The sequence below is a fragment of the Oncorhynchus mykiss genome, chromosome 2, assembly GCF_057628025.1.
Source record: "Oncorhynchus mykiss isolate SJ-2025 chromosome 2, ASM5762802v1, whole genome shotgun sequence".
Lineage (NCBI taxonomy): Eukaryota > Metazoa > Chordata > Actinopteri > Salmoniformes > Salmonidae > Oncorhynchus > Oncorhynchus mykiss.
Genome location: NC_143023.1, coordinates 17,294,558 through 17,320,966, shown reverse-complemented (window position 1 = coordinate 17,320,966; position 26,409 = coordinate 17,294,558). Strand labels below are relative to the sequence as shown.

At 47.3% G+C, this 26,409-nt stretch overlaps 1 protein-coding gene across 1 annotated transcript; it reads left to right on the top strand.

Moving 5' to 3' along the window:
- The first annotated feature begins 1,167 nt into the window (after positions 1-1,167).
- On the top strand, positions 1,168-25,548 carry LOC110534274 (uncharacterized). Its single transcript, XM_090216592.1, has 9 exons — positions 1,168-3,268; positions 14,046-14,252; positions 14,560-14,782; positions 15,118-15,279; positions 18,235-18,453; positions 20,031-20,177; positions 20,604-20,844; positions 21,045-21,209; positions 21,864-25,548. The coding sequence occupies exons 1-9, from the start codon at positions 2,595-2,597 to the stop codon at positions 24,113-24,115; spliced, it is 4,290 nt and encodes a 1,429-aa protein (XP_090072718.1). The 5' UTR covers positions 1,168-2,594; the 3' UTR covers positions 24,116-25,548.
- The last annotated feature ends 861 nt before the right edge of the window (positions 25,549-26,409 follow it).

Genomic DNA, 26,409 nt, shown 5'->3' with positions numbered 1-26,409 from the left:
TTGACTTTCAATGATGCGCTATCTCTAATGAACCATTGAAAGTACCAACAGAAAAGTACAAAGATCTTTTATAGCCAAGATACACCCCTCTCAACTTACATGACAAACCACAGATCTTAGGAACAGTTCACAAAGGGACTTTATAATTGAGAAAGGAGTATCCCATAGCCAGATAACATTCACTATAAATTATCGTTCAGTTTGGTCCCTAAGACGAGGTTCTAATCTCGTTCCTGGTACTTCATAGCACAGAACCATTACCTCATGTTATCTGGAATGCTCTTTAGGTTTTATCACCCAAAGGCATGGTAAATCTCCTCTGTCAGTGCTATCTCATAGAGGCCCATCCTCAGTGGAACACACACACAATACTCTATTCTGTCAAATAAAACAACCATTATAATGCAATACAAGCATTATAACATAATCTTGCGATTTTCCACGACACTCTCTCTCTCTCTGTTTCTCTCTGTTTGTCTGTCTCTCTCTGTGACTCATTTATGTTCGGTGTGCATGGTCCCCATCCATCAAACCATGTTTTTATACTGTTTGAGAAACAAATAATGAACTGCAATGAAGCCATTTCAGTTGCCAGTTATTGCGGCTTATCTCTGTCACTGTGGCTGGTGGAGATATTCGGTTTGACCGATGCCATAAGATGCTGAGTTTTCTGAGGTGCATCAGCTGTGTCCTATATTGTACGGACTGAGATGACCCACATCCGTGTGCAAGGCGACTGCCCATAAACGAATTAACTGTCTCATTTGTTTCTTATCTTCTCTCCCATGTCCCTTTTCTTCCGCTTGCTCTATTGCTCCTTAAGGGAAAATCCACTCAGAAATGGTCGTTAAGCATCATATTATGCATGTTGCATCATCAAGAGGATGTGGCAAGTGACAATTTGGGAATAATGAAAAAAATATATATATATATTGGGTTGGATTTGTCCTTCAACGCACCTCTCTCTCTCTCTTTCTCTTTATTTCCCTCCCTCGCGCAATTCCCCGGTTGTATTGGGGTGGATGACGCGGCACCCATACCTGTGCTGTGTGCTTCTTGCGCCGGTTGGGCTTGCAGCCTGGGGAAGGAAGGGTGATGGGGATGCGGCTGCCATGGTAACAAGTCGATTAGATCCAGACCTTTGTGTGTATTTATTTATTTAATATTTCAGTTGCGTGCGTGCATGCCTGAGAGGTGACGGGCGTTTTGGAAGTCAGTCTGCAATCGGAATCAGAGTATTAAGACTGGTGTCGCGTTCCTTTTGAGTTATGATTGGCCATAGAATTGCCTATTTAAATATTTGGCTATACCTTCTCAAGCTCAACAAGTTATTCCGGTTGGAACAGGACTTCATGGATATAATTCATTTAAGTGCACTTAATTTCCTTGCATGGTTTTATTCATCAAGATTCGTCAAAAATATGTAAATGAAACATAGGTTTTGTTAATCGTAAACGAATAGGATGGGCTCCAATGATGTCGCTGTTACGGTCCAAGGATGTCATTGGGACTGACTGGAGAAGTGGAAGAGGAGGGGAAACGCGTCTGAAATAGCAGAACATTTATCCGGGCGGGTTTGGAGACGTCACATATTCTGCACATGCCCAGGTTGTCTGTTCTGTTTGTGTGTTTCCGAACTGAATTCCGAAAATAACCCTAATGCTGACGCTAACAGCTTGTCTTGTTTTACGTGCCCGGACAAAGGGGATATTAGGCGAATGTGGACTAAATTGGGGGTACGACCACTTGCATATGTACTCTTGCTTATGTTCGTGTCTGTTTGTGTATCTCTGTCTATGTTTGAAAGCGTGGTTCAGTATAAATCCGTGCGTTGGTGAGTCAGACTGTGCAAGTGTCTGTCTGTGTGTGTCTCGTGCCCGTTTGTGTCCGTTAAAACAAACCGATCCGTGCTGATGAGGCTCACGTGTACTTGTCATTCATAGGTAGCCAACCACCCAAAACTACCACCTCTCATCCACTGTCAAGATGAACTCTTACAGAATACTACCATGTGTCGATGAGAGCAAGAAGGAGACATATCCTTGACAACCAGAGAGGGAGGGTCAAAGAGCGACCTGCGTCATTATCCCTGAGAGAGAGACCAGGAATTAGGTGCCAATATGCCTGTTGTGGAAACGCTGAGGGCGGCAGTAGAAAGGAGAAGGTGGGCCTCAGGCCAGGAGAACAAGGGAGGATGGAGACATCTCCATGAAGAAAAGCGAGCTGGGGAAAGGAGGAGATAAGAGAAAGTGCGTACCTGCCATCATATTTTTGGAGTGACAAATCTATTGTTTTTAAGTGGCAAACACCCAGAGTTGGGGTTAGGATGCACAGATCAGTGGAGAGGAGACAGATCACTACAATCTCCATTGGAGATTATAAAAACTTGAGGTCAACTATTTAATCACCACCTTTCTCTTCCCCCAGACAGTCTTAGCTAGTAGCCTGTTATTAGGCTCCTAGTTGAACATTGACAGGACATATTGTCCCGTTTTGACAATCTGAAAGTGACAGGTCTGAGAGTGACAGAGAGTGAATCTGAGAGTGACAGGTTCTATTGATCTCCCTTTGCCCCCCTTCTCCCTGGTTAGGGGATGGATGGGGTGGCGGGAGGTGTTGGGCCCCCTGGCGGGGGTGAGGGTCGGCCGGGTCGTAGTGGAGGAGACTCTAAGAGGCGCAGTAAGGGCAGCCTGCCCTCCCCAGGGTACCGCCTCTCCCAGGCATCGCTGGAGGGTGACAGGTCAGGGGTCGAGGGGTCCGGTTCTGGAGGGGGGCGACGGCGCCTCTCCATCTTGAGTGCTACCAGAGACGGCCTCCCCTTCCGTTCAGCTGGAACCCCGACCACCCCTGTCCCCCTGCCCCCTCCTCCAGCCCCCTTCTCCTCCACCCAGCAGCGTTCTGTTGGCTTTTCCTCGTCACGCGCCGCCCTTGCCTCCACTTCCTCCTCCACCGGCACCGGAGTGGTCGTCGTAGCGTTGGGCCCGGAAACCACGACAACCACGGCTTGTAACACCGTGGCGGGCACGCCGGAGATGGGGAGTCTGTCTGGGACGGGGGGCATGGGGGGGTTTGGGATGGGTCTAGACGGGGAGGACTACAGCTACTCCAACCAGTCCACCTTCATCCAGAGACAGTTTGGAGCCATGCTGCAGCCGGGGGTCAACAAGTTCAGCCTGCGCATGTTTGGGTCCAACAAGGCCGTGGCCATGGAGCAGGAGAGACTCAAATCAGCAGGGGAGTGGATCATACACCCCTACAGCGACTTCAGGTACGCACCATACACCCCTACAGCGACTTCAGGTACGCACCATACATCCCTACAGTGACTTCAGGTACGCACCATACACCCCTACAGTAACTTCAGGTACGCACCATACACCCCTACAGCGACTTCAGGTACGCACCATACACCCCTACAGCGACTTCAGGTACGCACAATACACCCCTACAGTGACTTCAGGTACGCACCATACACCCTTACAGTAACTTCAGGTACGCACCATACACCCTTACAGCCCTAGGGAATGGAAAATATCATGCACTCTGACAGTCACTTCAGCTCCATACAGACCATACAGCCTTGCCAGGGGGGAGGGAGAGGGTGGGGTGGAGAGGCAGAGTGAGGGAGTGGAGAGGGAGTCTGGGAGTCTTTGGATGGGAGAGAGACGAGGTGAAAGACACAGTGGGGCCATGACCCAGAGGGAGAATACAGTATGTCCATCCTCCTTCAGGTAAGGAAGGAAGGAAGGAAGGAAGGAAGGAAGGAAGGAAGGAAGGAAGGAAGGAAGGAAGGAAGGAAGGAAGGAAGGAAGGAAGGAAGGAAAGAGAGGAGTGATATGGAGATGGATGGATGGATGGATGGATGGATAAAGGGATGATCAGAGGGAGAGAGATGTGTTGAGGATATATAAGACAGTGGAGGGAACAGGTCAGACAGAGTGTGGGTGAAACACCCTTACAGCAACGTCACATCAGTAACCATAACACTATGAATAGAGGAAGAGAGAAGAGGGAGGGATGGAAAGAGAGAGGGGGAGAGAAAGAGGTGTGAAAGACAGGGCAGCATAGAGAGAGAGCATGTCACCCCTATCAAATCTCATGTAGGCTACTCCATTCCATCCATATCAATGAATAGAGGCTGTGTCTTCATTTGACCTCTATAGCCTCATCTCCTTGAGTCCTTTCCTTTCCCTCATAACCACTGAAGAGATTTGACGAGGTTTTCACAGTTTATCAAGTCTTTCAGACCAGTTAAGGAGAGGCTGAGAAGGGGAAGCTAATGGGATGTACCCTGAGAGGAAAGACAGAGGGAGAGAAGAGACGGGACGTGCAGGCTGGCTGGTGGTGAGCTGATGATGAAGTTGGGGAACATCCTTCAGGAACGTCCTTGTTACTAAGTTAGTAGAAGCTCCTTAGAATAGAGAGTGAAAGAGAGGATTTGTGAATAGAGGGAGAATTGAAGGAAGGGAATCAGAGGAAGGGGGAGAGAGGGAGGGGGAAAGACAGAGAGGGGAGAGAAGGAGGGGAGAGAGAGAGGGAGGGGAGTGTAAGGGGGAGAGAGTGGGAGGGGAGAGGGAGAGAGAGAGGGGGAAAGACAGAGAGGGGAGAGAATGAGGAGAGAGGGAGGGGGAAAGACAGAGAGCGGAGAGAATGAGGAGAGAGGGAGGGGAGAGAGGGAGGGGGAAAGACAGAGAGGGCAGAGAATGAGGGAGGGGAGAGGAAGGGAGAGAGAGAGGGGAGAGAATGAGGAGAGAGGGAGGGGAGAGAGGGAGGGGGAGAGACAGGGGAGAGAGAGAGGAAGGGGAGAGGAAGGGAGAGAGAGAGGGGAGATAATGAGGAGAGAGGGAGGGGAGAGAGGGAGGGGGAGAGAAGGATGGGAGTGGGAGGAGAGAGAGAGAGGGGGAAAGACAGAGAGGGGAGAGAATGAGGAGAGAGGGAGGGTGAAAGACAGAGATGGGAGAGAAGGAGGGGGGAGAGAGAGGGAGGGGAGTGTAAGGGGGAGGGAGTGGGAGGGGAGAGGAAGGGAGAGAGAGAGGGAGGAAGATACTTTCTTAGAATGTGCTGTATCCTGTCTAGTTTCTTTTTACTGTAGTTTTGTAGCCCTTTCCTGCAGTCAAATGACCTAGTGGCTTCACGGGTGAAATGTTATTCATATTTTTCAGACTTTTATAAGTAATAAGCATTATTTCAAAAAAGCCGCTGAAAATCTGATGTTTCTATGTCAAACAGTTTTGTTATATTTCAGTCTTCTGTGATGTATATAAAGTGTAATATTGGGATGCGAACTCAAAATGGAATACATTTTAACTCTATATCTGACATAGTACAGGGTCCTCTTTTTAAGCCCATAACCATGTGTGTGAGGTGTGTATTTTAGTTTCAAAGTAGATTTGTTTGTCTATCAAGAAACACTGTGTGTGACCCTGATTTAGCCCACTGCAGTAGGTTAATTGAACCAATCTGATAAAGGATATAGTGAGACATGATGTGTTACACACACAACACACACACCACACGCACATACATGCACAACACACACACCACACGCACATACATGCACAACACACACACCACACGCACACTGTGTGTTCTCTGTGTGAAATATCTGTGATGTAAGTTGTCACTGTGCTTGCCCATAAAAATCAATCACGCATAAGCCCTGTTTATACCTGCCGCTAACATGCGTCCTTTGTCCTGATCTTGACCTGGTCTTTCAATCGTGTCTAAAATGTGGGCATAATAAGAATGTGGACAAGTTCAGGACAAAGCACGCATGTTAGCACTCGACTAACCTCTACCCCCGCACACTGACTCGGTACCCCCTGTGTATTGCCTCGTTATTGTTATTTTATTGTTACTTATTATTTTTTACTTTAGTTCATTTAGTAAGTATTTTCTTAACTCTATTTCTTGAACGGCATTGTTGGTTAAGAGCTTGTAAGTAAGCATTTCACGGTAAGGTTGTATTTGGCGCGTGTGACAAATACAATTTGATTTGATTTGATAAAGACAGGGTTTTACATCTGGGCCTGCTGGCCTGGCCCTGTGTGTGTGGTCTTGTGAGTGAACCCACCACAACACCCCCTGCTGGCTACTTACTGACAGTGTTTTAGAATCACAAATCTTTTTTGAGAAAACCGTCACATTGACAGTCCTTAGAATGAGGTGAGGTGATCCTTAAAATGAAATGTCTTTAACTTCAGGCGTTGGATGTCTGTGAACATTTCATCATGTTGAAATCACTTCAGGGAATTAGATGGGGAAACATGTTGAAAACTCAGAGTGGTGCAGCAGTCTAAGGCACTGCATCTCAGTGCTAGAGGCGTCACCACAGACCCTGTATCACAACCGGCCGTGATTGGGAGTCCCATAGGGCCGTGCACAATTGGCCCAGCGTTGTCCGGGTTAGGGTTTAGCCGGGGTAGGCCGTCATTGTAAATAAGAATTTGTTCTTAACTGACTTGCCTAATTAAATAAAGGTAAAATAAAAAATAAATAAAATCACTTCAGGGAATTAGATGATACATTTTCTGGTGGTTGCTAGTGTAACCAATGTGAAATGGCTAGCTAGTTAGCAGTGGTGCGTGCTAATAGCGTTTCAATTGGTGATGTCACTCGCTTTGAGACCTTGAAGTATTGGTTGCACTGCAAGGGCCGCGGCTTTTGTGGAGCGATGGGTAATGATGCTTCGTGGTTGTCAGTTGTCTATGTGTGCAGAGGGTCCCTGGTTCGAGCCCGGGTAGGGGCGAGGGGACAGACCTCAATTATACTGTTACACTAGCCTTGGGTGTGTTTGAAACTTTCAAAAAACTTTGTTGACTGATGGATAATCAACCACCTGTCGAGTGGTTTCTGTCTGGCGAGAGAGACAGAGTAGTAATCTCCAGACAGGCCTCAGAAACGGATGGATGGATTACTTGATCCCCCAGTCTCCTGGCCCACTTTGGTTCCTCCAGCCTCAATCGAACGCACACACACAAGCACACACACACATACAAACACACACACATTCTCTTTTTTTTCTTTCTCACACTCTACAACTCAATGGAGATCAGCTATCCCTCTTCTGATTCTAGTCAGGTGATGGAGGGAGGGAGATGGAGGGATGAGGGAGGTACAGAGGAGAGGTTAGAGGTTATTACTATTCACACATTCCATCACAATATGTAAATGACTGCATTATTCATTATGTTATCACAATTGAATATGCAGAAGTTATGCACTGCATTATTCATTATGTTATCACAATTGAATATGCATAAATTATGCATAATATTCTAAATTATGCATGTAGTGTATTCATTATGCATAATTCAGGCATCTAATCTTTCAATTAGGTACCTGTAGATTGGAATAGAGAAGGGAGAGCGACAGACTGATGAGGAGGGAACAATAGAGGGAACGAAAGACAGAGAGCTTAGTGGCAAAGCCCTAATGTGTGTTTTGTCCTGAAGATGACCTTGGTCTCCAGAGGTGTGTGTGTGTGTATGTGTGTGTGTGTGTGTGTGTGTGTGTGTGTGTGTGTGTGTGTGTGTGTGTGTGTGTGTGTGTGTGTGTGTGTGTGTGTGTGTGTGTGTGTGTGTGTGTGTGTGTAAAGTCTATCTTGTTGAGTCTGGTGATAAGCTCTCACACCCTTCACCTCATTAAGATAATACGAGTAGCCAAGACATAATGAGGAACAGAAAGAGAGGGGGAGACAGTTGGAGAAAAACGTATTAAGAGAGACGTTAGAGGGAGAGAACATATATTAGATATACATATATTTCAGGCCAATAAAGCTAAAATAATAGTTGTGAGAATACAGGGAGGCAGGGGGGAGAGAAAGTGGGGAAAGAGAGGGAGGAAGGAAGGAGAAAGAGGGTAACAAGAGAGAGGGGGAAGGAGAAAATTGGAAAGAGAGAGACAGGGAAGGAGAAAGAGATGAAAGCGAGAGGGTGGAAGGAGAAAGAGGGAAAGAGAGAGGGTGGAAGGAGAAAGAGATGAAAGCGAGAGGGTGGAAGGAGAAAGAGATGAAAGCGAGAGGTTGGAAGGAGAAAGAGGGAAATAGAGAGAGGGAAAAGTAGATGTGTCCCAGATGCTTTAGTTTTGTTTAAGAGAGAGAAGTTGGTATGTACTGTATCAGCTAAGATTAGGAAGATGAGATAAGACTAATTTGCATGTCAGAAATGTTCTGCTATTTCTTTAATAACCTGCAGATACTTCAAGGTGTGGCTGAGCATGTCTCTGCATGTGTGTCTACCCATACACCGGAACCTTAGTTGTAATTTACATTTTGTCAAGTTCTAACAGGGAAACAATGAACTGAGACACAGGAAGGAAGTGACTTGTACTAAGAGAGATGACTGCTTGGTTGGAGTCCATTAGAGCAGAAATTCCATTCCAACTCCAGTCTGCTCATGAATAGAACACTGGTGAGGATGTCAATGAGAATCTCACAATTCAGAATTGGAATTTCTATGACATTCATCTCCTTAAATAAATTGACTGGAACTCTGTTCAGCAAAAACAGATCTGGGAACGTATTCATCCAGATTGGTTTATGTGGGTGTAACAGGATGAATACAGATTGGTTTATGTGGGTGTAACAGGATGAATACAGATTGGTTTATGTGGGTGTAACAGGATGAATACAGATTGGTTTATGTGGGTGTAACAGGATGAATACAGATTGGTTTATGTGGGTGTAACAGGATGAATACAGATTGGTTTATGTGGGTGTAACAGGATGAATACAGATTGGTTTATGTGGGTGTAACAGGATGAATACAGATTGGTTTATGTGGGTGTAACAGGATGAATACAGATTGGTTTATGTGGGTGTAACAGGATGAATACAGATTGGTTTATGTGGGTGTAACAGGATGAATACAGATTTAACTAATTTCTCTCCCTATGCATCTGGTTCTCTTTTAGCCAACCACACCGAGCCATAGGGCATATGCACTTAGGAAACAAGGTGCTATCTAGAACCTAAAAGGGTTCTTCGGCTGTTCCCATTGGCAAACCCTTTGAAGAACCCATTAGGGGTTCTCTGTGGTTCTACATGGATCTCAAATGAGTTCTACCTGGAAACAAAAAGGGTTCTCCTACGAGGACAGCTGATTTAACCTTTTGGTAACTTTTTTTCTAGTGTAGAACAGCCAGACTGCCTGGTCTGCAAGTACCCAGCACGTATTGTACCACACAGCAACAATTCAGACACCCATTTCTGAGCATCAAGCATTTTAATCTTTCCCCTGAGAAAAATCCCTCCCATTCTTCCCTTCTCCAGACTTGTTGTCATTTGTTGTCATTTGTTTGTGGGCACAAAAATGTGCTGGTATCAGCTGTCACAACCCAGCTTGGACAAAGGAACCTAATGTGTAGAGACTTAATGAGGTTTGGTGATGTGATGTTCTCTGGAAGGTGTCTGTTTTTTAGTGTCTTCACACATAAACTCAGCAAAAAAAGAAACGTCCTCTCACTGTCAACTGCGTTTATTTTCAGCAAACTTAACACTTGTAAATATTTGTATGAACATAACAAGATTCAACAACTGAGACATAAACTGAACAAGTTCCACAGACATGTGACTAACAGAAATGGAATAATGCATCCCTGAACAAAGGGGGGGGGGGTCAAAATCAAAAGTAACAGTCAGTATCTGGTGTGGCCACCAGCTGCATTAAGCACTGCAGTGCATCGCCTCCTCATGGACTGCACCAGCAGATTTGCCAGTTCTTGCTGTGAGATGTTACCCCAGTCTTCCACCAAGGCACCTGCAAGTTCCCGGACATTTCTGGGGGAAATGACCCCAGCCCTCAACCTCCGATCAAACAGGTCCCAGACGGGTTCAATGGAATTGATATCCGGGCTCTTCGCTGGCCATGGCAGAACACTGACATATGGCTGGTGGCATTGTCATGCTGGAGGGTCATGTCAGGATGAACCTGCAGGAAGGGTACCACATGAGGGAGGAGGATGTCTTCCTTGTAACGCACAGCGTTGAGATTGCATGCAATGAGAACAAGCTCAGTCCAGTGATGCTGTGACACATTGCCCCAGACCATGACGGACCCTCCACCTCCAAATCGATCCCGCTCCAGAATACAGGCCTCGCTGTAATGCTCATTCCATTGGCGATAAACGCGAATCCCATCTCCACCCCTGATGAGATAAAACCGCGACTCGTCAGTGAAGAGCACTTTTTGCCAGTCCTGTCTGGTCCAGTGACGGAGGATTTGTGCCCATAGGCGACGTTGTTGCCGGTGATGTCTGGTGAGGACCTGCCTTACAACAGGCCTACAAGCCCTCAGTCCAGCCTCTCTCAGCCTATTGAGGACAGTCTGAGCACTGATGGAGGGATTGTGTGTTCCTGGTGTAACTCGGGCAGTTGTGTTGCCATCCTGTACCTGTCCCGCAGGTGTGATGTTCGGATGTACCGATCCTGTGCAGGTGTTGTTACACGTGGTCTGCCACTGCGAGGATGATCAGCTGTCCGTCCTGTCTCCTTGTAGCGCTGTCTTAGGCATCTCACAGTACGGACATTGCAATTTATTGCCCTGGCCACATCTGCAGTCCTCATACCTCCTTGCAGCATGCCTAAGGCACGGTCATGCAGCTGGGCAGAGACCCTGGGCAGCTTTCTTTTTGGTGTTTTTCAGAGTTTTTCACCACACAGTCCCTGAAACCGCTACAATATATATATTTGTCTCTCTCTCCTTCGGTCTGTCTGTCTGTCTGCTTTGTACATAATCTCAGAGCCTCACAGAGACAGATAATATGTTATTATCTGTGCTACTTGAATCTACTGAGGTTAAGTAACACCTTCATTTATTTATGTTAAAGACTACTGGCAGACTAGCCGGAGCAGTGTGTAGGGGGGTTAGATAGTGGTGTCTTCTGCCAGACTAGTGGAGCAGTGTGTAGGGGGGTTAGATAGTGGTGTCTTCTGCCAGACTAGTGGAGCAGTGTGTAGGGTGTGAGATAGTGGTGTCTTCTGCCAGACTAGAGGAGCAGTGTGTAGGGTGTGAGATAGTGGTGTCTTCTGCCAGACTAGAGGAGCAGTGTGTAGGGGGTGAGATAGTGGTGTCTTCTGCCAGACTAGAGGAGCAGTGTGTAGGGGGTGAGATAGTGGTGTCTTCTGCCAGACTAGAGGAGCAGTGTGTAGGGGGTGAGATAGTGGTGTCTTCTGCCAGACTAGAGGAGCAGTGTGTAGGGGGTTAGATAGTGGTGTCTTCTGCCAGACTAGAGGAGCAGTGTGTAGGGGGTGAGATAGTGGTGTCTTCTGTCAGACTAGTGGAGCAGTGTGTAGGGTGTGAGATAGTGGTGTCTTCTGCCAGACTAGAGGAGCAGTGTGTAGGAGGGTTAGATAGTGGTGTCTTCTGCCAGACTAGTGGAGCAGTGTGTAGGAGGGTTAGATAGTGGTGTCTTCTGCCAGACTAGAGGAGCAGTGTGTAGGGTGTGAGATAGTGGTGTCTTCTGCCAGACTAGAGGAGCAGTGTGTAGGGGGTGAGATAGTGGTGTCTTCTGCCAGACTAGAGGAGCAGTGTGTAGGGGGTGAGATAGTGGTGTCTTCTGCCAGACTAGAGGAGCAGTGTGTAAGGGTTGAGATAGTGGTGTCTTCTGCCAGACTAGTGGAGCAGTGTGTAGTGTGTGAGATAGTGGTGTATTCTGCCAGACTAGTGGGAGCAGTGTGTAGGAGGGTTAGATAGTGGTGTCTTCTGCCAGACTAGAGGAGCAGTGTGTAGGGTGTGAGATAGTGGTGTCTTCTGCCAGACTAGAGGAGCAGTGTGTAGGGGGTGAGATAGTGGTGTCTTCTGCCAGACTAGAGGAGCAGTGTGTAGGGGGTGAGATAGTGGTGTCTTCTGCCAGACTAGAGGAGCAGTGTGTAGGGGGTTAGATAGTGGTGTCTTCTGCCAGACTAGAGGAGCAGTGTGTAGGGTGTGAGATAGTGGTGTCTTCTGCCAGACTAGAGGAGCAGTGTGTAGGGGGTGAGATAGTGGTGTCTTCTGCCAGACTAGAGGAGCAGTGTGTAGGGGGTGAGATAGTGGTGTCTTCTGCCAGACTAGAGGAGCAGTGTGTAAGGGTTGAGATAGTGGTGTCTTCTGCCAGACTAGTGGAGCAGTGAGTAGGGTGTGAGATAGTGGTGTATTCTGCCAGACTAGTGGGAGCAGTGTGTAGGGGGGTTAGATAGTGGTGTCTTCTGCCAGACTAGAGGAGCAGTGTGTAGGGGGGTTAGATAGTGGTGTCTTCTGCCAGACTAGTGGGAGCAGTGTGTAGGGGGGTTAGATAGTGGTGTCTTCTGCCAGACTAGTGGGAGCAGTGTGTAGGAGGGTTAGATAGTGGTGTCTTCTGCCAGACTAGTGGAGCAGTGTGTAGGGGGTGAGATAGTGGTGTCTTCTGCTAGACTAGAGGAGCAGTGTGTAGGGGGTTAGATAGTGGTGTCTTCTGCCAGACTAGAGGAGCAGTGTGTAGGGGGTTAGATAGTGGTGTCTTCTGCTAGACTAGAGGAGCAGTGTGTAGGGGGGTTAGATAGTGGTGTCTTCTGCCAGACTAGTGGGAGCAGTGTGTAGGGTGTGAGATAGTGGTGTCTTCTGCCAGACTAGTGGAGCAGTGTGTAGGGAGTGAGATAGTGGTGTCTTCTGCCAGACTAGAGGAGCAGTGTGTAGGGAGTGAGATAGTGGTGTCTTCTGCCAGACTAGTGGAGCAGTGTGTAGGGTGTGAGATAGTGGTGTCTTCTGCCAGACTAGTGGGAGCAGTGTGTAGGGGGTTAGATAGTGGTGTCTTCTGCCAGACTAGAGGAGCAGTGTGTAGGGGGTGAGATAGTGGTGTCTTCTGCCAGACTAGTGGGAGCAGTGTGTAGGGGGTTAGGTAGTGGTGTCTTCTGCCAGACTAGAGGAGCAGTGTGTAGGGGGTGAGATAGTGGTGTCTTCTGCCAGACTAGAGGAGCAGTGTGTAGGGGGTGAGATAGTGGTGTCTTCTGCCAGACTAGAGGAGCAGTGTGTAGGGTGTGAGATAGTGGTGTCTTCTGCCAGACTAGAGGAGCAGTGTGTAGGGGGTGAGATAGTGGTGTCTTCTGCCAGACTAGCCGGAGCAGTGTGTAGGGTGTGAGATAGTGGTGTCTTCTGCCAGACTAGTGGAGCAGTGTGTAGGGGGTGAGATAGTGGTGTCTTCTGCCAGACTAGAGGAGCAGTGTGTAGGGTGTGAGATAGTGGTGTCTTCTGCCAGACTAGAGGAGCAGTGTGTAGGGGGTGAGATAGTGGTGTCTTCTGCCAGACTAGAGGAGCAGTGTGTAGGGGGTGAGATAGTGGTGTCTTCTGCCAGACTAGAGGAGCAGTGTGTAGGGTGTGAGATAGTGGTGTCTTCTGCCAGACTAGTGGAGCAGTGTGTAGGGGGTGAGATAGTGGTGTCTTCTGCTAGACTAGAGGAGCAGTGTGTAGGGGGTGAGATAGTGGTGTCTTCTGCCAGACTAGTGGAGCAGTGTGTAGGGTGTGAGATAGTGGTGTCTTCTGCCAGACTAGAGGAGCAGTGTGTAGGGGGTTAGATAGTGGTGTCTTCTGCCAGACTAGCCGGAGCAGTGTGTAGGGTGTGAGATAGTGGTGTCTTCTGCCAGACTAAAGGAGCAGTGTGTAGGGGGTTAGATAGTGGTGTCCTCTAGCGTGTGTGTTTGCCACAGTGTGATACAGAAGTGATGTTATTCATTTGTTCTCTTCTAACTCATACCTCTATATTCCAAGGTCAGGATGACGTCATTATCGCCCACAGCAGTTGTCCAGAGTGTTTCTCTAGTAATCCTTTTATTCAATATCACGGTTATAAACCCACCGCTGGCTCTGGAACTAGACTGTCTGAGAGACGGGGTGTGTGTGAGAGTTGTCGTAGTTCATCTGGATCATTCCATTAATGATCCCAGAACTGGAGTCCCACAGAAAAGAGAAAGAGAAAGAGAGGAGTGTGATATTTGGTGAAAAATATAGTACAGGGAATGAGTTCAATTGGGATATGTCATTAGTATTGGTGATAGGGAACCCTTCTCTCTCCCCTCCCCTCCTCTCCTCTCCCAGGTTCTACTGGGATCTGATCATGTTGTGTTTGATGATGGGGAACCTGATCATCCTGCCAGTAGGAATCACCTTTTTTAAGGATGAGAACACTCCTCCCTGGATCATCTTCAACGTGGTCTCTGATACTCTCTTCCTGGTTGACCTGGTCCTCAACTTCAGGACCGGTATCGTCAAGGAGGACAGCACTGAGATACTGCTAGACCCCAAGTCAGTGTGTGTGCGTGTGCGTGTGCGTGTGCGTGTGCGTGTGTGTGTGTGTGTGTGTGTGTGTGTGTGTGACACAGAGCTGGAGGCAATGCTTCCCTGTGTGGTGTTCTTCCAGAATGTGAATGAATGGAGTTGTTTGTTATTTCTTCTAAAGAACCATAACTACTGGGGCCATAGGAATCAATGTTGGTCTATGCTATGCTAAGCTAACTGTGAGACCATGTAAATATAAACTGTTGTTCTATACAGTGCTAAGCTAACTGTGAAACCATAGAAATGACTTTTATATTATGCTATGCTACCACAGGGCTATCCGTCAGCGCTACCTAAAGAGCTGGTTTGCGGTGGACTTTGTGTCGTCCATCCCTGTGGACTACATCTTCCTGATGGTGGACTTGGAGGCCCGGCTGGACTCAGAGGTTTACAGGACGGCCAGGGCCCTCCGCATCGTACGCTTCACCAAGATCCTCAGCCTGCTACGCCTGCTGCGCCTGTCACGACTCATACGCTACATCCACCAGTGGGAGGAGGTGAGAGGCCGGGAACACAGGGAGAGGAGGTAGAGAAAGAGGGGAGGGAGGGAAAGAGAGACTTACTGCCACTGTCACAACTCACTGGTTACATCCTCCAGAGAGAGGGTAGAGGGCAGTCAGTGGAACATGCCAGAGGGGAGGTAGAGAGGGAGGTGAGAGGAGAGAGGCAGAGGCTGAGAGGGTGAAAGGAGAGGTCAGCGTAGTATAGGGGAAAGAGAGACCGCTACGGGGGCAGCTGATCTACCTCTTCATTGGGGAAGAGGCAACTATCATAAAAGGTGCCCGCGCAAGACGTCAATAAACTAAAGTGATGTCAAACTCTCCCCCTCCAGATCTTCCATATGACCTATGACCTGGCTAGTGCCATGGTGAGGATAGTCAACCTGATAGGCATGATGCTGCTGCTGTGCCACTGGGACGGATGTCTACAGTTCCTGGTTCCCATGCTGCAGGACTTCCCCCTGGACTGCTGGGTCTCCAAGAATAACATGGTGGTGAGTTACATTGGGGCGGCAGGTAGCCTAGTGGTTAGAGTATAGGGGCGGCAGGTAGCCTAGTGGTTAGAGCGTTGGACTAGTAAGTTCAAACCCCCGAGCTGACAAGGTAAATCTGTCGTTCTGCCCCTGAACAGGCAGTTAACCCACTGTTCCTAGGCAGTCATTGAAAATAAGAATTTGTTCTTAACTGACTTGCCTAGTTAAATAAAGGTAAAATAAATAAAACTCTGTGTGTCTGTCTGTCTGTCTGTCTCTCTGTCTGACTGCTGGGTCTCCAAGAACAACAAGGTGGTGAGTTTGTTACATGGGTACTGAGACATGTGTGGGGGGTTGTTGACCCGCTCTCAAATGGAGGGCTTGTGTGCACAGTGTGTGACATTATTGATATTGTGTTTGTGTGTGGACTGATTGTGTGTGTAGCCAGAGAGAGAGTGTGTGTAGACAAAGAGAGAGAGTGTGTAGACAGAGAGAGAGTGTGTGTGTAGAGAGAGTGTGTGTAGACAGAGGGAGAGAGAGTGTGTGTACAGAGAGAGAGTGTGAAAGTGAGAGTGTGTGTAGACAGAGAGAGAGAGTGTGTGTAGACAGAGAGAGAGAGTGTGTGTAGAGAGAGTGTGTGTAGACAGAGGGAGAGAGTGTGTTTAGACAGAGAGAGTGTGTGTAGATAGAGAGAGAGTGTGTGTAGACAGAGAGAGAGAGAGTGTGTGTAGACACAGGGAGAGAGTGTGTGTGTGTAGACAGAGAGAGTGTGTGTGTGTAGACAGAGAGAGAGAGTGTGTGTGTAGACAGAGAGAGAGTGTGTAGACAGAGAGAGTGTGTGTGTGTGTAGACAGAGAGAGTGTGTAGACAGAGAGAGTGTGTGTGTGTGTAGACAGAGACAGAGTGTGTGTGTATCCTCGTGTCGGACGTTGTTTACTTTCTGTGTTAGTTTATTGGTTCATGTAGCAGCATGTCTGGTTGGAATAAAAGGGACTATCAACACAATAAATCTCCCAACACATCTCCCAACTTAAACATCCTACTGATGGAGTAGATGGAGATATGAACACACACACACACACATACACACACGGCTGTGTGTTTCGCTGACTCCCGTCTCGGCAGTGTTTCCTCAGTGGTTGCCGGGGTGACTGTTGCTAGGCCAGCTGAGGCTGAGTGTTTTCCCCCAGAGAAAGCCATGTGCCACCCACCGGACCATTTAACAGAACAGGATATAATTGGCCTCACACACACACAAGCAATCACAAACGCAGTCACACACACACTCAGCCTGAGATAAATATGCTTCATTGCATTATTGGCAAACACACACTGGCTTGATAAGATATTTTAGAGCTATTCTATTATTATTTTCCTCTAGCTTTTTGCCTGTTGGTAGTCTGTTTTACACAGCAGGAAGTAGAAAAGCAACTCTACCCAGCACTTTACAGCCACAGTTTTAGCCTAGGTTGTAGCTATTACCTTAACTAGTGTTGTACCACTCATCCCTCCCTCCCTTCCACCTTCTTCTCCCTCTCCCTCTTCCTCTCGGACTCCCTCTGTAGAAGGGCCTGTTTAACTCTCTCTCCATCTCTCTCTCCATCTCTCTCCACCTCTCTCTCCACCTCTCCCTCTTCCTCTGTAGGAGGGCCTGTTTAACTCTCTCTCCACCTATCTCTCCATCTCTCTCTCCACCTCTCTCTCCATCTCTCTCTCCACCTATCTCTCCATCTCTCTATCCACCTCTCTCTCCATCTCTCTCTCCACCTCTCTCTCCATCTCTCTCTCGATCTCGCTCTCCATCTCTCTCTCCATCTCTCTCTCCATCTCTCTCTCGACCTCTCTCCACCTCTCTCTCCATCTCTCTCTCCACCTCTCTCTCTTCCTCTCGGACTCCCTCTGTAGAAGGGCCTATTTAACTCTCTCTCCATCTCTCTCTCCACCTCTCCCTCTTCCTCTGTAGAAGGGCCTGTTTAACTCTCTCTCCACCTCTCCATCTCTCTCTCCACATCTCGCTCCACCTCTCTTTCTATCTCTCTCTCCATCTCTCTCTCGACCTCTCTCTCTTCATCTCGGACTCCCTCTGTAGAAGGGCCTGTTTAACTCTCTCTCTACCTCTCCATCTCTCTCTCCACCTCTCTCTCCATCGCTCTTTCCATTTCTCTCTCCATCTCTCTCTCAATCTCTCTCTCTTCCTCTCGGACTCCCTCTGTAGAAGGGCCTGCTTAACTGTTAGGAATATTAGGAATAAATGACTGAACAATATTCTAATTTTAAATGGAACTGTAACTAAGTAAACTTATACTCTGTTTTATTATATCTGATTAACAATATTAGTTCATAAGAAGGGATTGTGTGACACGGACAAGGAGTAATTAAAGTTAATGAACACCATTCCAACTAGGCAGAAAGGAATGGGTTGTGGATTAAGTAAGCAGATAAGGTAGTTAACCTATGGTTGACCCTACAGAAACTTAGCTCTGGGGTGTTTTAGATAAGGCAGTGAGTGCATTCCTAGGTTTTCTGTTAATTAGAACTGTCAGCTAAGTGGTGATCGATAATGGTGAGGGGTCAAAAGTTAATTCAGTTATGTTGTGTGACCTGTGAGTGTGTTAGTGAGTTGGAATGAACTTTTAAACTCACTTAATTCTAGGTCGGGAGGAGGGGATTCATTCTAGAAGCAATGAAATGACGTCATGTTATTGTATATAAACTGTTGCTCGTGGTAACGTGGCAGCGCGCTCCGAGAATAAATGATGTTACCTATTATTGATAAGACTGGTCTCCGTCTATTTTATGCAAACAAGAATCTTACAAATTCTCATAAAATAGATTATTCAATTAATGAAAACATATTGGAATAATTAAATTACAGTAACATTAACTCTCTCTCCACCTCTCTCTCCACCTCTCCCTCTGTAGAAGGGCCTGTTTAACTCTCTCTCCACCTCTCTCTCCATCTCGCTCTCCGTCCAGAATGATACGTGGGGGATCCAGTACTCCTATGCCCTTTTCAAGGCGATGAGCCACATGTTGTGTATTGGCTACGGTGCCCAGGCTCCAGAGGGCATGACAGACGTGTGGCTCACCATGCTCAGTATGATCATTGGTGCCACCTGCTATGCCATGTTCATTGGCCATGCCACCGCTCTCATACAGTCCCTGGACTCCTCAAGACGACAGTACCAGGAGAAAGTAAGAGATTAGGACCCTCTCTATCCCTCCCTCCCTCCAACTCTCTCTCCATTCCTCTGTCCCTTATTCTCTCTATCCAACCATTCATCCAATTAATTTGTTGACTCCTCAAAGGCAGGAGACGGTAAAGGAACCATACTCCACTCATAAACAATCTTCATGTTCATCCAGTGAAGTGTGTATTATACTGTAGTAAAGCAGTATAGTGTGTATTATACTGTAGTAAAGCAGTATAGTGTGTATTATACTGTAGTAAAGCAGTATAGTGTGTATTATACTGTAGTGAAGCAGTATAGTGTGTATTATACTGTAGTAAAGCAGTATGGTGTGTATTATACTGTAGTAAAGCAGTATAGTGTGTATTATACTGTAGTGAAGCAGTATACTGTGTATTATACTGTAGTAAAGCAGTATACTGTGTATTATACTGTAGTAAAGCAGTATAGTGTGTATTATACTGTAGTAAAGCAGTATAGTGTGTATTATACTGTAGTGAAGCAGTATACTGTGTATTATACTGTAGTAAAGCAGTATACTGTGTATTATACTGTAGTAAAGCAGTATAGTGTGTATTATACTGTAGTAAAGCAGTATAGTGTGTATTATACTGTAGTGAAGCATTATAGTGTGTATTATACTGTAGTGAAGCAGTATAGTGTGTATTATACTGTAGTGAAGCAGTATAGTGTGTATTATACTGTAGTGAAGCAGTATAGTGTGTGTATGTGTGCTTTTATTAACGCTGTATTAACATTGTATTAATATTGTATTGACGTTGTATTAATATTATATTGACGTTGTATTAATATTATATTGATGTTGTATTAGTATTGTATTGACGTTGTATTAATATTGTATTGATGTTGTATTAATATTATATTGACGTGGTATTAATATTGTATTGACGTTGTATTAATATTGTATTGACGTTGTATTAATATTGTATTGATGTTGTATTAATATTGTATTGACGTTGTATTAATATTGTATTGACGTGGTATTAATATTGTATTGACGTTGTATTAATATTATATTGATGTTGTATTAATATTGTATTGACGTTGTATTAATATTGTATTGATGTTGTATTAATATTATATTGACGTGGTATTAATATTGTATTGACGTTGTATTAATATTGTATTGACGTTGTATTAATATTGTATTGATGTTGTATTAATATTGTATTGACGTTGTATTAATATTGTATTGACGTGGTATTAATATTGTATTGATGTTGTATTAATATTATATTGACGTGGTATTAATATATTATTATTGTATTGACGTTGTATTAATATTGTATTGACGTTGTGTTAATATTGTATTGACGTTGTATTAATATTGTATTGATGTTGTGTTAATATTGATTTGACGTTGTATTGTTGTATTCCCGTTGTATTGACATTGTATTGACGTTGTATTGACATTGTATTGACGCTATATTAACGTTGTATCGTTGTATTCCCGTTGTATTGACATTGTATTGACGTTGTATTGACGTTGTATTGACGTTGTATTAACGTTGTATTAACGTTGTATCGTTGTTTTTCCGTTGTATTGACGTTGTGTTCCAGTATAAGCAGGTGGAGCAGTACATGTCGTTCCATAAGCTCCCTGCAGATGTCCGTCAGAGGATTCATGAGTACTACGAGCATCGCTTCCAGGGCAAGATGTTTGACGAGGAGAACATACTGGGTGAACTCAGCGAACCACTAAAGGAGGTAACACACGCACACACGAGGCACGCACACGCACGAGCCACGGATACAGGCACACACGCACGAGCCACGGATACAGGCACACACGCACGAGCCACGGATACAGGCACACACGCACGAGCCACGGATACAGGCACACACGCACGAGCCACGGATACAGGCACACACGCACGAGCCACGGATACAGGCACACACGCACGAGCCACGGATACAGGCACACACGCAGGCACACGCACTGTTACAAGTTACGAAAGCTAGCTATAGCGTAACTAAAAAAAACACCTGCTCAAACCAGTCGATTCAAACTGCCTCAAACACATTTTACATGAAAGAAAATTAAAACGTACTGATACAATTCAGTTTTTGTGCATTCTAACTGACTTCCCAACTCCTCCCCCCTCCCTCCCCCTCTCTTTCCCCCCCTCTCAGGCGATAGTTAGCTTTAACTGCCGTAGCCTGGTGGCTCACATGCCGCTGTTTGCTAACGCGGACCCTAACTTTGTGACGGCAGTGCTGACCAAGCTTCGCTTCGAGGTGTTCCAGCCCAATGACTTCATCATCCGTGAGGGCACGGTGGGACGCAAGATGTACTTCATTCAACACGGACGAGTCGGCATACTCACCCGCGGAAACAAGGAGACCAAACTCAGTGACGGGTCCTACTTTGGGGGTGAGGAGAGGAGGGAGAAGGGGAGGGATGGGTGAGGGTAAGGACAGTGTGAGGAAAAAGGGAAGTGGAAGGGGAGAGGTGTGACTGTGAGTTAGATTAATCAGTTCTTCAATTTCACAATTTCTTCAACAAAATCATATTTTTTCCACTCTCTCATCCCTTCTCCCTCTTTATCCACCCCCCCACTCTCTCTCTCTCAGAGATCTGTTTGTTGACTCGGGGCCGGAGGACGGCGAGTGTCAGAGCGGATACATACTGTCGTCTCTACTCCCTCAGTGTGGACAGCTTCAACGAGGTCTTGGAGGAACACCCTATGATGAGGCGGGCCTTTGAGACGGTGGCCGTCGACCGGTTGGACCGCATTGGTACTAAAGCCTCTCCCGATTGGCTCAAGCACCTGCCATTCAGTCCATTACTTGCAATGACTCAGTTTTCAATTCAGTTTCATTTCTATAGTGCTTTGTGCAAAGATCTTGCCAGCGAAAAGCATTTTTTGAATCAATTCAGATTTTATTTGTAAATGACCTTACAGTTGCAGAAGCCCTTCAAGGCAGGTTAAGGGAGAGAGAAACTATTTTCCCTTTTGTATTTGCACATAATATGACATTTGAAACGTCTTTATTATTTTGGAACTTTAGTGAGTGTAATGTTTACTGTAAATGTGTATTGTTTTTTTCACTTTTGTTTATTATCTACTGTTAAAATATGTTTCCCATGCCAATAAACCCCCTTGAATTGAATTGAATTGAGAAACTGCTAGAAAAACGTGGAGAGCTGTTAGAACAGAGAGCTAGAGCAGATACCTGGTTCTGTTTGTGATCTTTAATCAGCCCCTCAGCCCTGTCAGCCTCGTTACAACTGTGTTGTTTGACCCTCACTTTAGTTTCTACCACTTTCTTCTTGCTCTTGTTTTCCTCCATTTGTGTCAGACAGGAACAGTATCCACCCCCTCCATCAGTTTGTTTCTGTTTTGATCCTTTCATTCTATTCTCTTCTCTCTTCTTTGTTCTCCTCTGCAGGTAGGAAGAACTCTATCCTGATGAGGAAGCCGTCCCAGGCGGGTTCCATGGCGGGGGGCAGCGGTTTGGGGCGTGGGGGTCGAGGAGGAGCGGGGGCAGGGCTAGGCATGGGAGGGCTGGGCTCCTGTGACAGCATGCTGGTTCAGCAGACCGTTAAACACGACAGCATGCCAGCCATGCAGGAGGCCATCGCTGCTGCCGCAGCAGGAAGGGGAGGGGCCACGGGAGGAAGTGGTACGGTCTCTCCTAGGCCCCACCCACTGATCTGGGCTCCACTGATCCACGCTCCGCTCCAGACGGCGGCCGCTACGACTAACGTGGCCATCGCCCTCATGCACCAGCAGCAGCAGCAACAGCAGCTTCAACATCAGCTACAGCAGCAACATGCGCTAGGAGGCGCTATATTCCTCCCCTCCATCTCTCCATCGTCCTCCGTCTCTTTCCCCCTCTCCCCCCCGCGGCCCCCTGTCCTGCAGCCCCTGCGCCCCTCTGTGAGTTCCCTCATTGGGATGATGGGAGTAGGAGGGATGGGGGGGCTGTCCCCTAGAGGGTTTCCTGCCTTCCCCTCCCCCTCGCCCTTCCCCATGGTCCCCCCGGGAGGTGTGATATCACCCCCTGTTGCTCAAACCCCACCCACACCGGCCTCCTCTGTTTCCACGTCGCTCCAATTAGGAAAGACCCTGCACTACAGTCTCCGCCTCCACCCGGAACACTCTTCAGTGATGTGTGGAACCCCAGGAATCCCCAAGGTAGGAGGGGCCACCACACCCCATCTGTTCTACCACGTGAATCCAACTGCAGCCACCAGTGTCATGTCAGACACTTGCAGTTCCATGGCTGGCCAGCATGGGGCCAAGGAGGCGCTATTGCGTCACGGAGGCAGCAGCAACCAGGGCCTGCCTGCACTTGGGAGGCTCACCCAGGAGGCCAGGCTCCTCTCCGCCTCGCAGCCCACCCTGCCTCATCGATCCTGGGCAAGCATGCAGCCTCACCCCCCTCTCCAGCGGAAGGCCTCTGGAGGTAACCTGCTTCCAGCCTCATTCCTGACTGGGACGCAGCTAGCCAGGGGTGGCAGTGTGGGGGTGTTGACTACTCCCCTACCAGTACAAGTCTCAGCACAACAGTTACAGATGCGCCCCTTCAATGCACAGATACAAGCACATAACCTGGGCTCTATACAGCCCATCCCTGATCATGTCTCTACACACTGCCCTGCACACACACACACAGCCACACACACACATCCTTTCGCTGTACCTGCAGCCACACCCACATCAGCTTCTCCCCTGGCCTCCTACACCCTCTCCTCTGCTCCCACTCCTTTCTCCCTCATCCCAGCCCTGCCACTGACCCCTCGCCCCAAACCCACCCCTACACCCCCATCTCGCTCCTCCTCTCCTCCCCCCTGCTCCATCCCTCCCTCTTCCGGAACTACTCCACTCACCTCAACCCCTCGTCCCAAACCCACCCCTACACCCCCATCTCGCTCCTCCTCTCCTCCCCCCTGCTCCATCCCTCCCTCTTCCGGAACTACTCCACTCACCTCAACCCCTTTGTCCAAACCCATCCCTACACCTCCCCCTCGCTCTTCTTCCCCCTCTCCCTCCTCCACTCCCCCTCCCTCCTCTGTAACCACCTCTTTCCCCCTCACCTCAACCCCTCGCCCCAAACCCATCCCTACAACTCCCCTGTGCTCTTCTTCCCCCTCTCCCTCCTCCACTCCCCCTCCCTCCTCTGTCAGTGCCCCTCTCTCACTTCCACAAACCCATGGGCGCAAGTCCTCTCTCGCGTCCCCCTCTCCCCCCTCCTCTTCCCTACCTTCCTCTCCCACTCTTCTTCAGAGCCCCCTAATCAAGCCCTCCCCTACACCCCCCTCCCCTTACCCTCTATCTGGGCCCACCCCTACCCCCTCTAAAGCCTTTACCCCTATCCAGACTCGTACCCCTACCCCTACCCTCTCTCAACCCTCCAATCGTCCCTCTACCCCTATTTCTACTCCTGTTCCCATTCAGAGCCAAACCCTAACTGCAACCCCTACCCCAGCCCCCACCCCAGCCTCCACTCCCACCCCAGCCTCCACTCCCACCCCAGCTCCAAAGCTGACCACAGCCGTAACACCTGTCCAAACCACTACCACCCTCCCACCCACTCAGTTGGTCCCAGGCCCTGCCACCTCTCTCCCTCCAACCTCTTGCCCCCCAGCCACCTCTGCCCCCTCTGCCTCCCCCAAGGGGGGCAAGAAGGACCCGTAGCTGCCTCAGACAGGGAAAGACTAATAGGGACTGAGAGAAAAACTGCCTGACAACATGTGATGGTCCTGGAGGAAATTATCTGATTGGAGGATGGACTTTTCAGGACAGATATAATGTGTAGATTGTGTCACCAAACACCCCATGCCCCAATTAAAGTAGCACACTGTAAGGAATAGGGTACTGCAGATTTGAGTTCAACAAACTATCCTCCAAACAGTCCATGACTTGCGACTAGGTTTTAACAGTTGTTGCCAACATGGCATGCCAAAATTCTAGATTCAAACCGAGTTCGGCAGACTCTGTATATCTATGGCTCTGGTGACTAGGGCAGGCTAGAGTAGAATCACAGTTTATATTTGAAGTCCAAACATATAGATACATATCTGTGTTAGTGATTGTTGGAGCAAGCAAGAGAGATGAAGTGGAAGATAATGGCAGCACACAGTGGGAGGGACGATACAGCTGTCAGAAAAGACGAGGACGATGATGACAAAGATAGCAATGGGGCTCGTTGCATCTTGCTGCTGATTGGAGGAGGGTTAGTTGGTCAATTCTAAGGCGACCAATAAGATAGGCACTTCCTGATTTCCAGCTACACCTCCCTTTTACCTCTCGCTCTTCACCAAAGTGTAATATTTTGTCATTATATGATTAATCATAGTATGAGATTACTAATCACTGTAAAGTTAGTCATCATATTGATCAGTAACTATAGGAGCGATTGATCCACTTGTAGTTTTGTTGTCCAAGTTGTGTGGTGTTTAGCTTCGGTCCAATATGTTCACACAACTTCTGTAACTGAATTGTGTGTTTTGGTGCAACACTTAATACTGCTCCCTCGTAAACTGTGGATGTGGGTTTAGTTGTTCCGCCTAGCTTCCTGTAAATGCATGCCTCTCTCTCTATTCCCTCCTTTTCCCTCGTTCCTCACCTCCTCTGGCTACTGTCTGCTTTCATCCTGTCTTTCATCTCTGTCTGTCTGATCCTCCTTTCATCTTTCACGGAGCTTTTGTAGTTAACTACTGTTCCAGAGACATTCACAGATGCTCTCTACCTCTCTCCATCTCTGACTTTTCCCTCTCTCTACTGTAGCTCTCTCTATCATTCCCTCCCTCCATCCATCCATCCCTCCCGCTCCTTTCTTCCCTCCCTTGTCCTGGTGTCATGTCCAGTGCTGTTTGATGTTTTCTGTGGGTAGCAACAGAGCATTCCTCTTTTAACCCTTGATACCATGTTGCCTAGATTATATGTAAGGACCAAATGTTTTATTTGTGATCACAGCTTTAGCTTTTGAGCAAAATCAATGAAATGATAGTTGTTGATGATGATGTTATTGATGATGATGTTATTGATTATGATGAGGATGACCATGATGATGGTGACGGTAAGAATGTTTTGGATGATAGCTAGAATAAAGCACATTTAGAAAGTCAGTTTGTCTTTGGTGCATTGAGAAGAAGGCGAGAGAGAAAGTGTGTGTAGGTGTGCGCGTGCGCGTGTGTGTGTGTGTCCTGCCCGGTAGTCCTGAACACCTCCAGAGGTGAAGCAGACTCATATCCAAGGTGACGCTTGTGGATGGGAACGCTGGGATCACTGTTGCTCTCGACTCTTAACTAAATCAATATCCTCCTGCACAGGGAAGGATTATACCATGTCTAATACACAGCCTGACCCTCCTGACTATCTCTCTCCCTCACTCCATCTAATCTGTGTTCAAAGGGGTTCAAGAGTCTCATTTCCACACTATGTTGTGTTTGGCGGTGATTGATTTATTTTTCACCTTTGGAGGATTGTGAGGCATTAGAATGTTGGATTTACACTCAGAGTCATTTGCATTAAGGCCTGGAATTAAATATTGTACTGAAGGGAACAATCATGATCTTTGGAGGGATGCATGATTGTTAGAGGGATGTATAGGGACTTACTGTGTACATTCTACTCTATTCTAAAGGGACTCTGAGGCTATTCTCAGACATTTACTTAGCGGACAGCAAATACTATGTACAGAATACAAAACAACTTTGTTCATACCTTTGGATTTAAATCTAGACATTAAAGATCTATATACTTTAAACCTATAACAAGAGACTGTATAGCTACTCTTGTGAGAGATGTAGGCCTACCCTTCAGACACATTAAGCAGTGAACGCTTGTAAGTACCAAGCTGTCATCTACACATTGACCACTAGATGGGGCTCAGCACCTAAACCAGACTCCTGTCTGCATTCCAGGAAAAGGTAGCAGCTTAGGATAGCCACATAGTTGTTACACTGTGTATTACCTTCACCATGGTG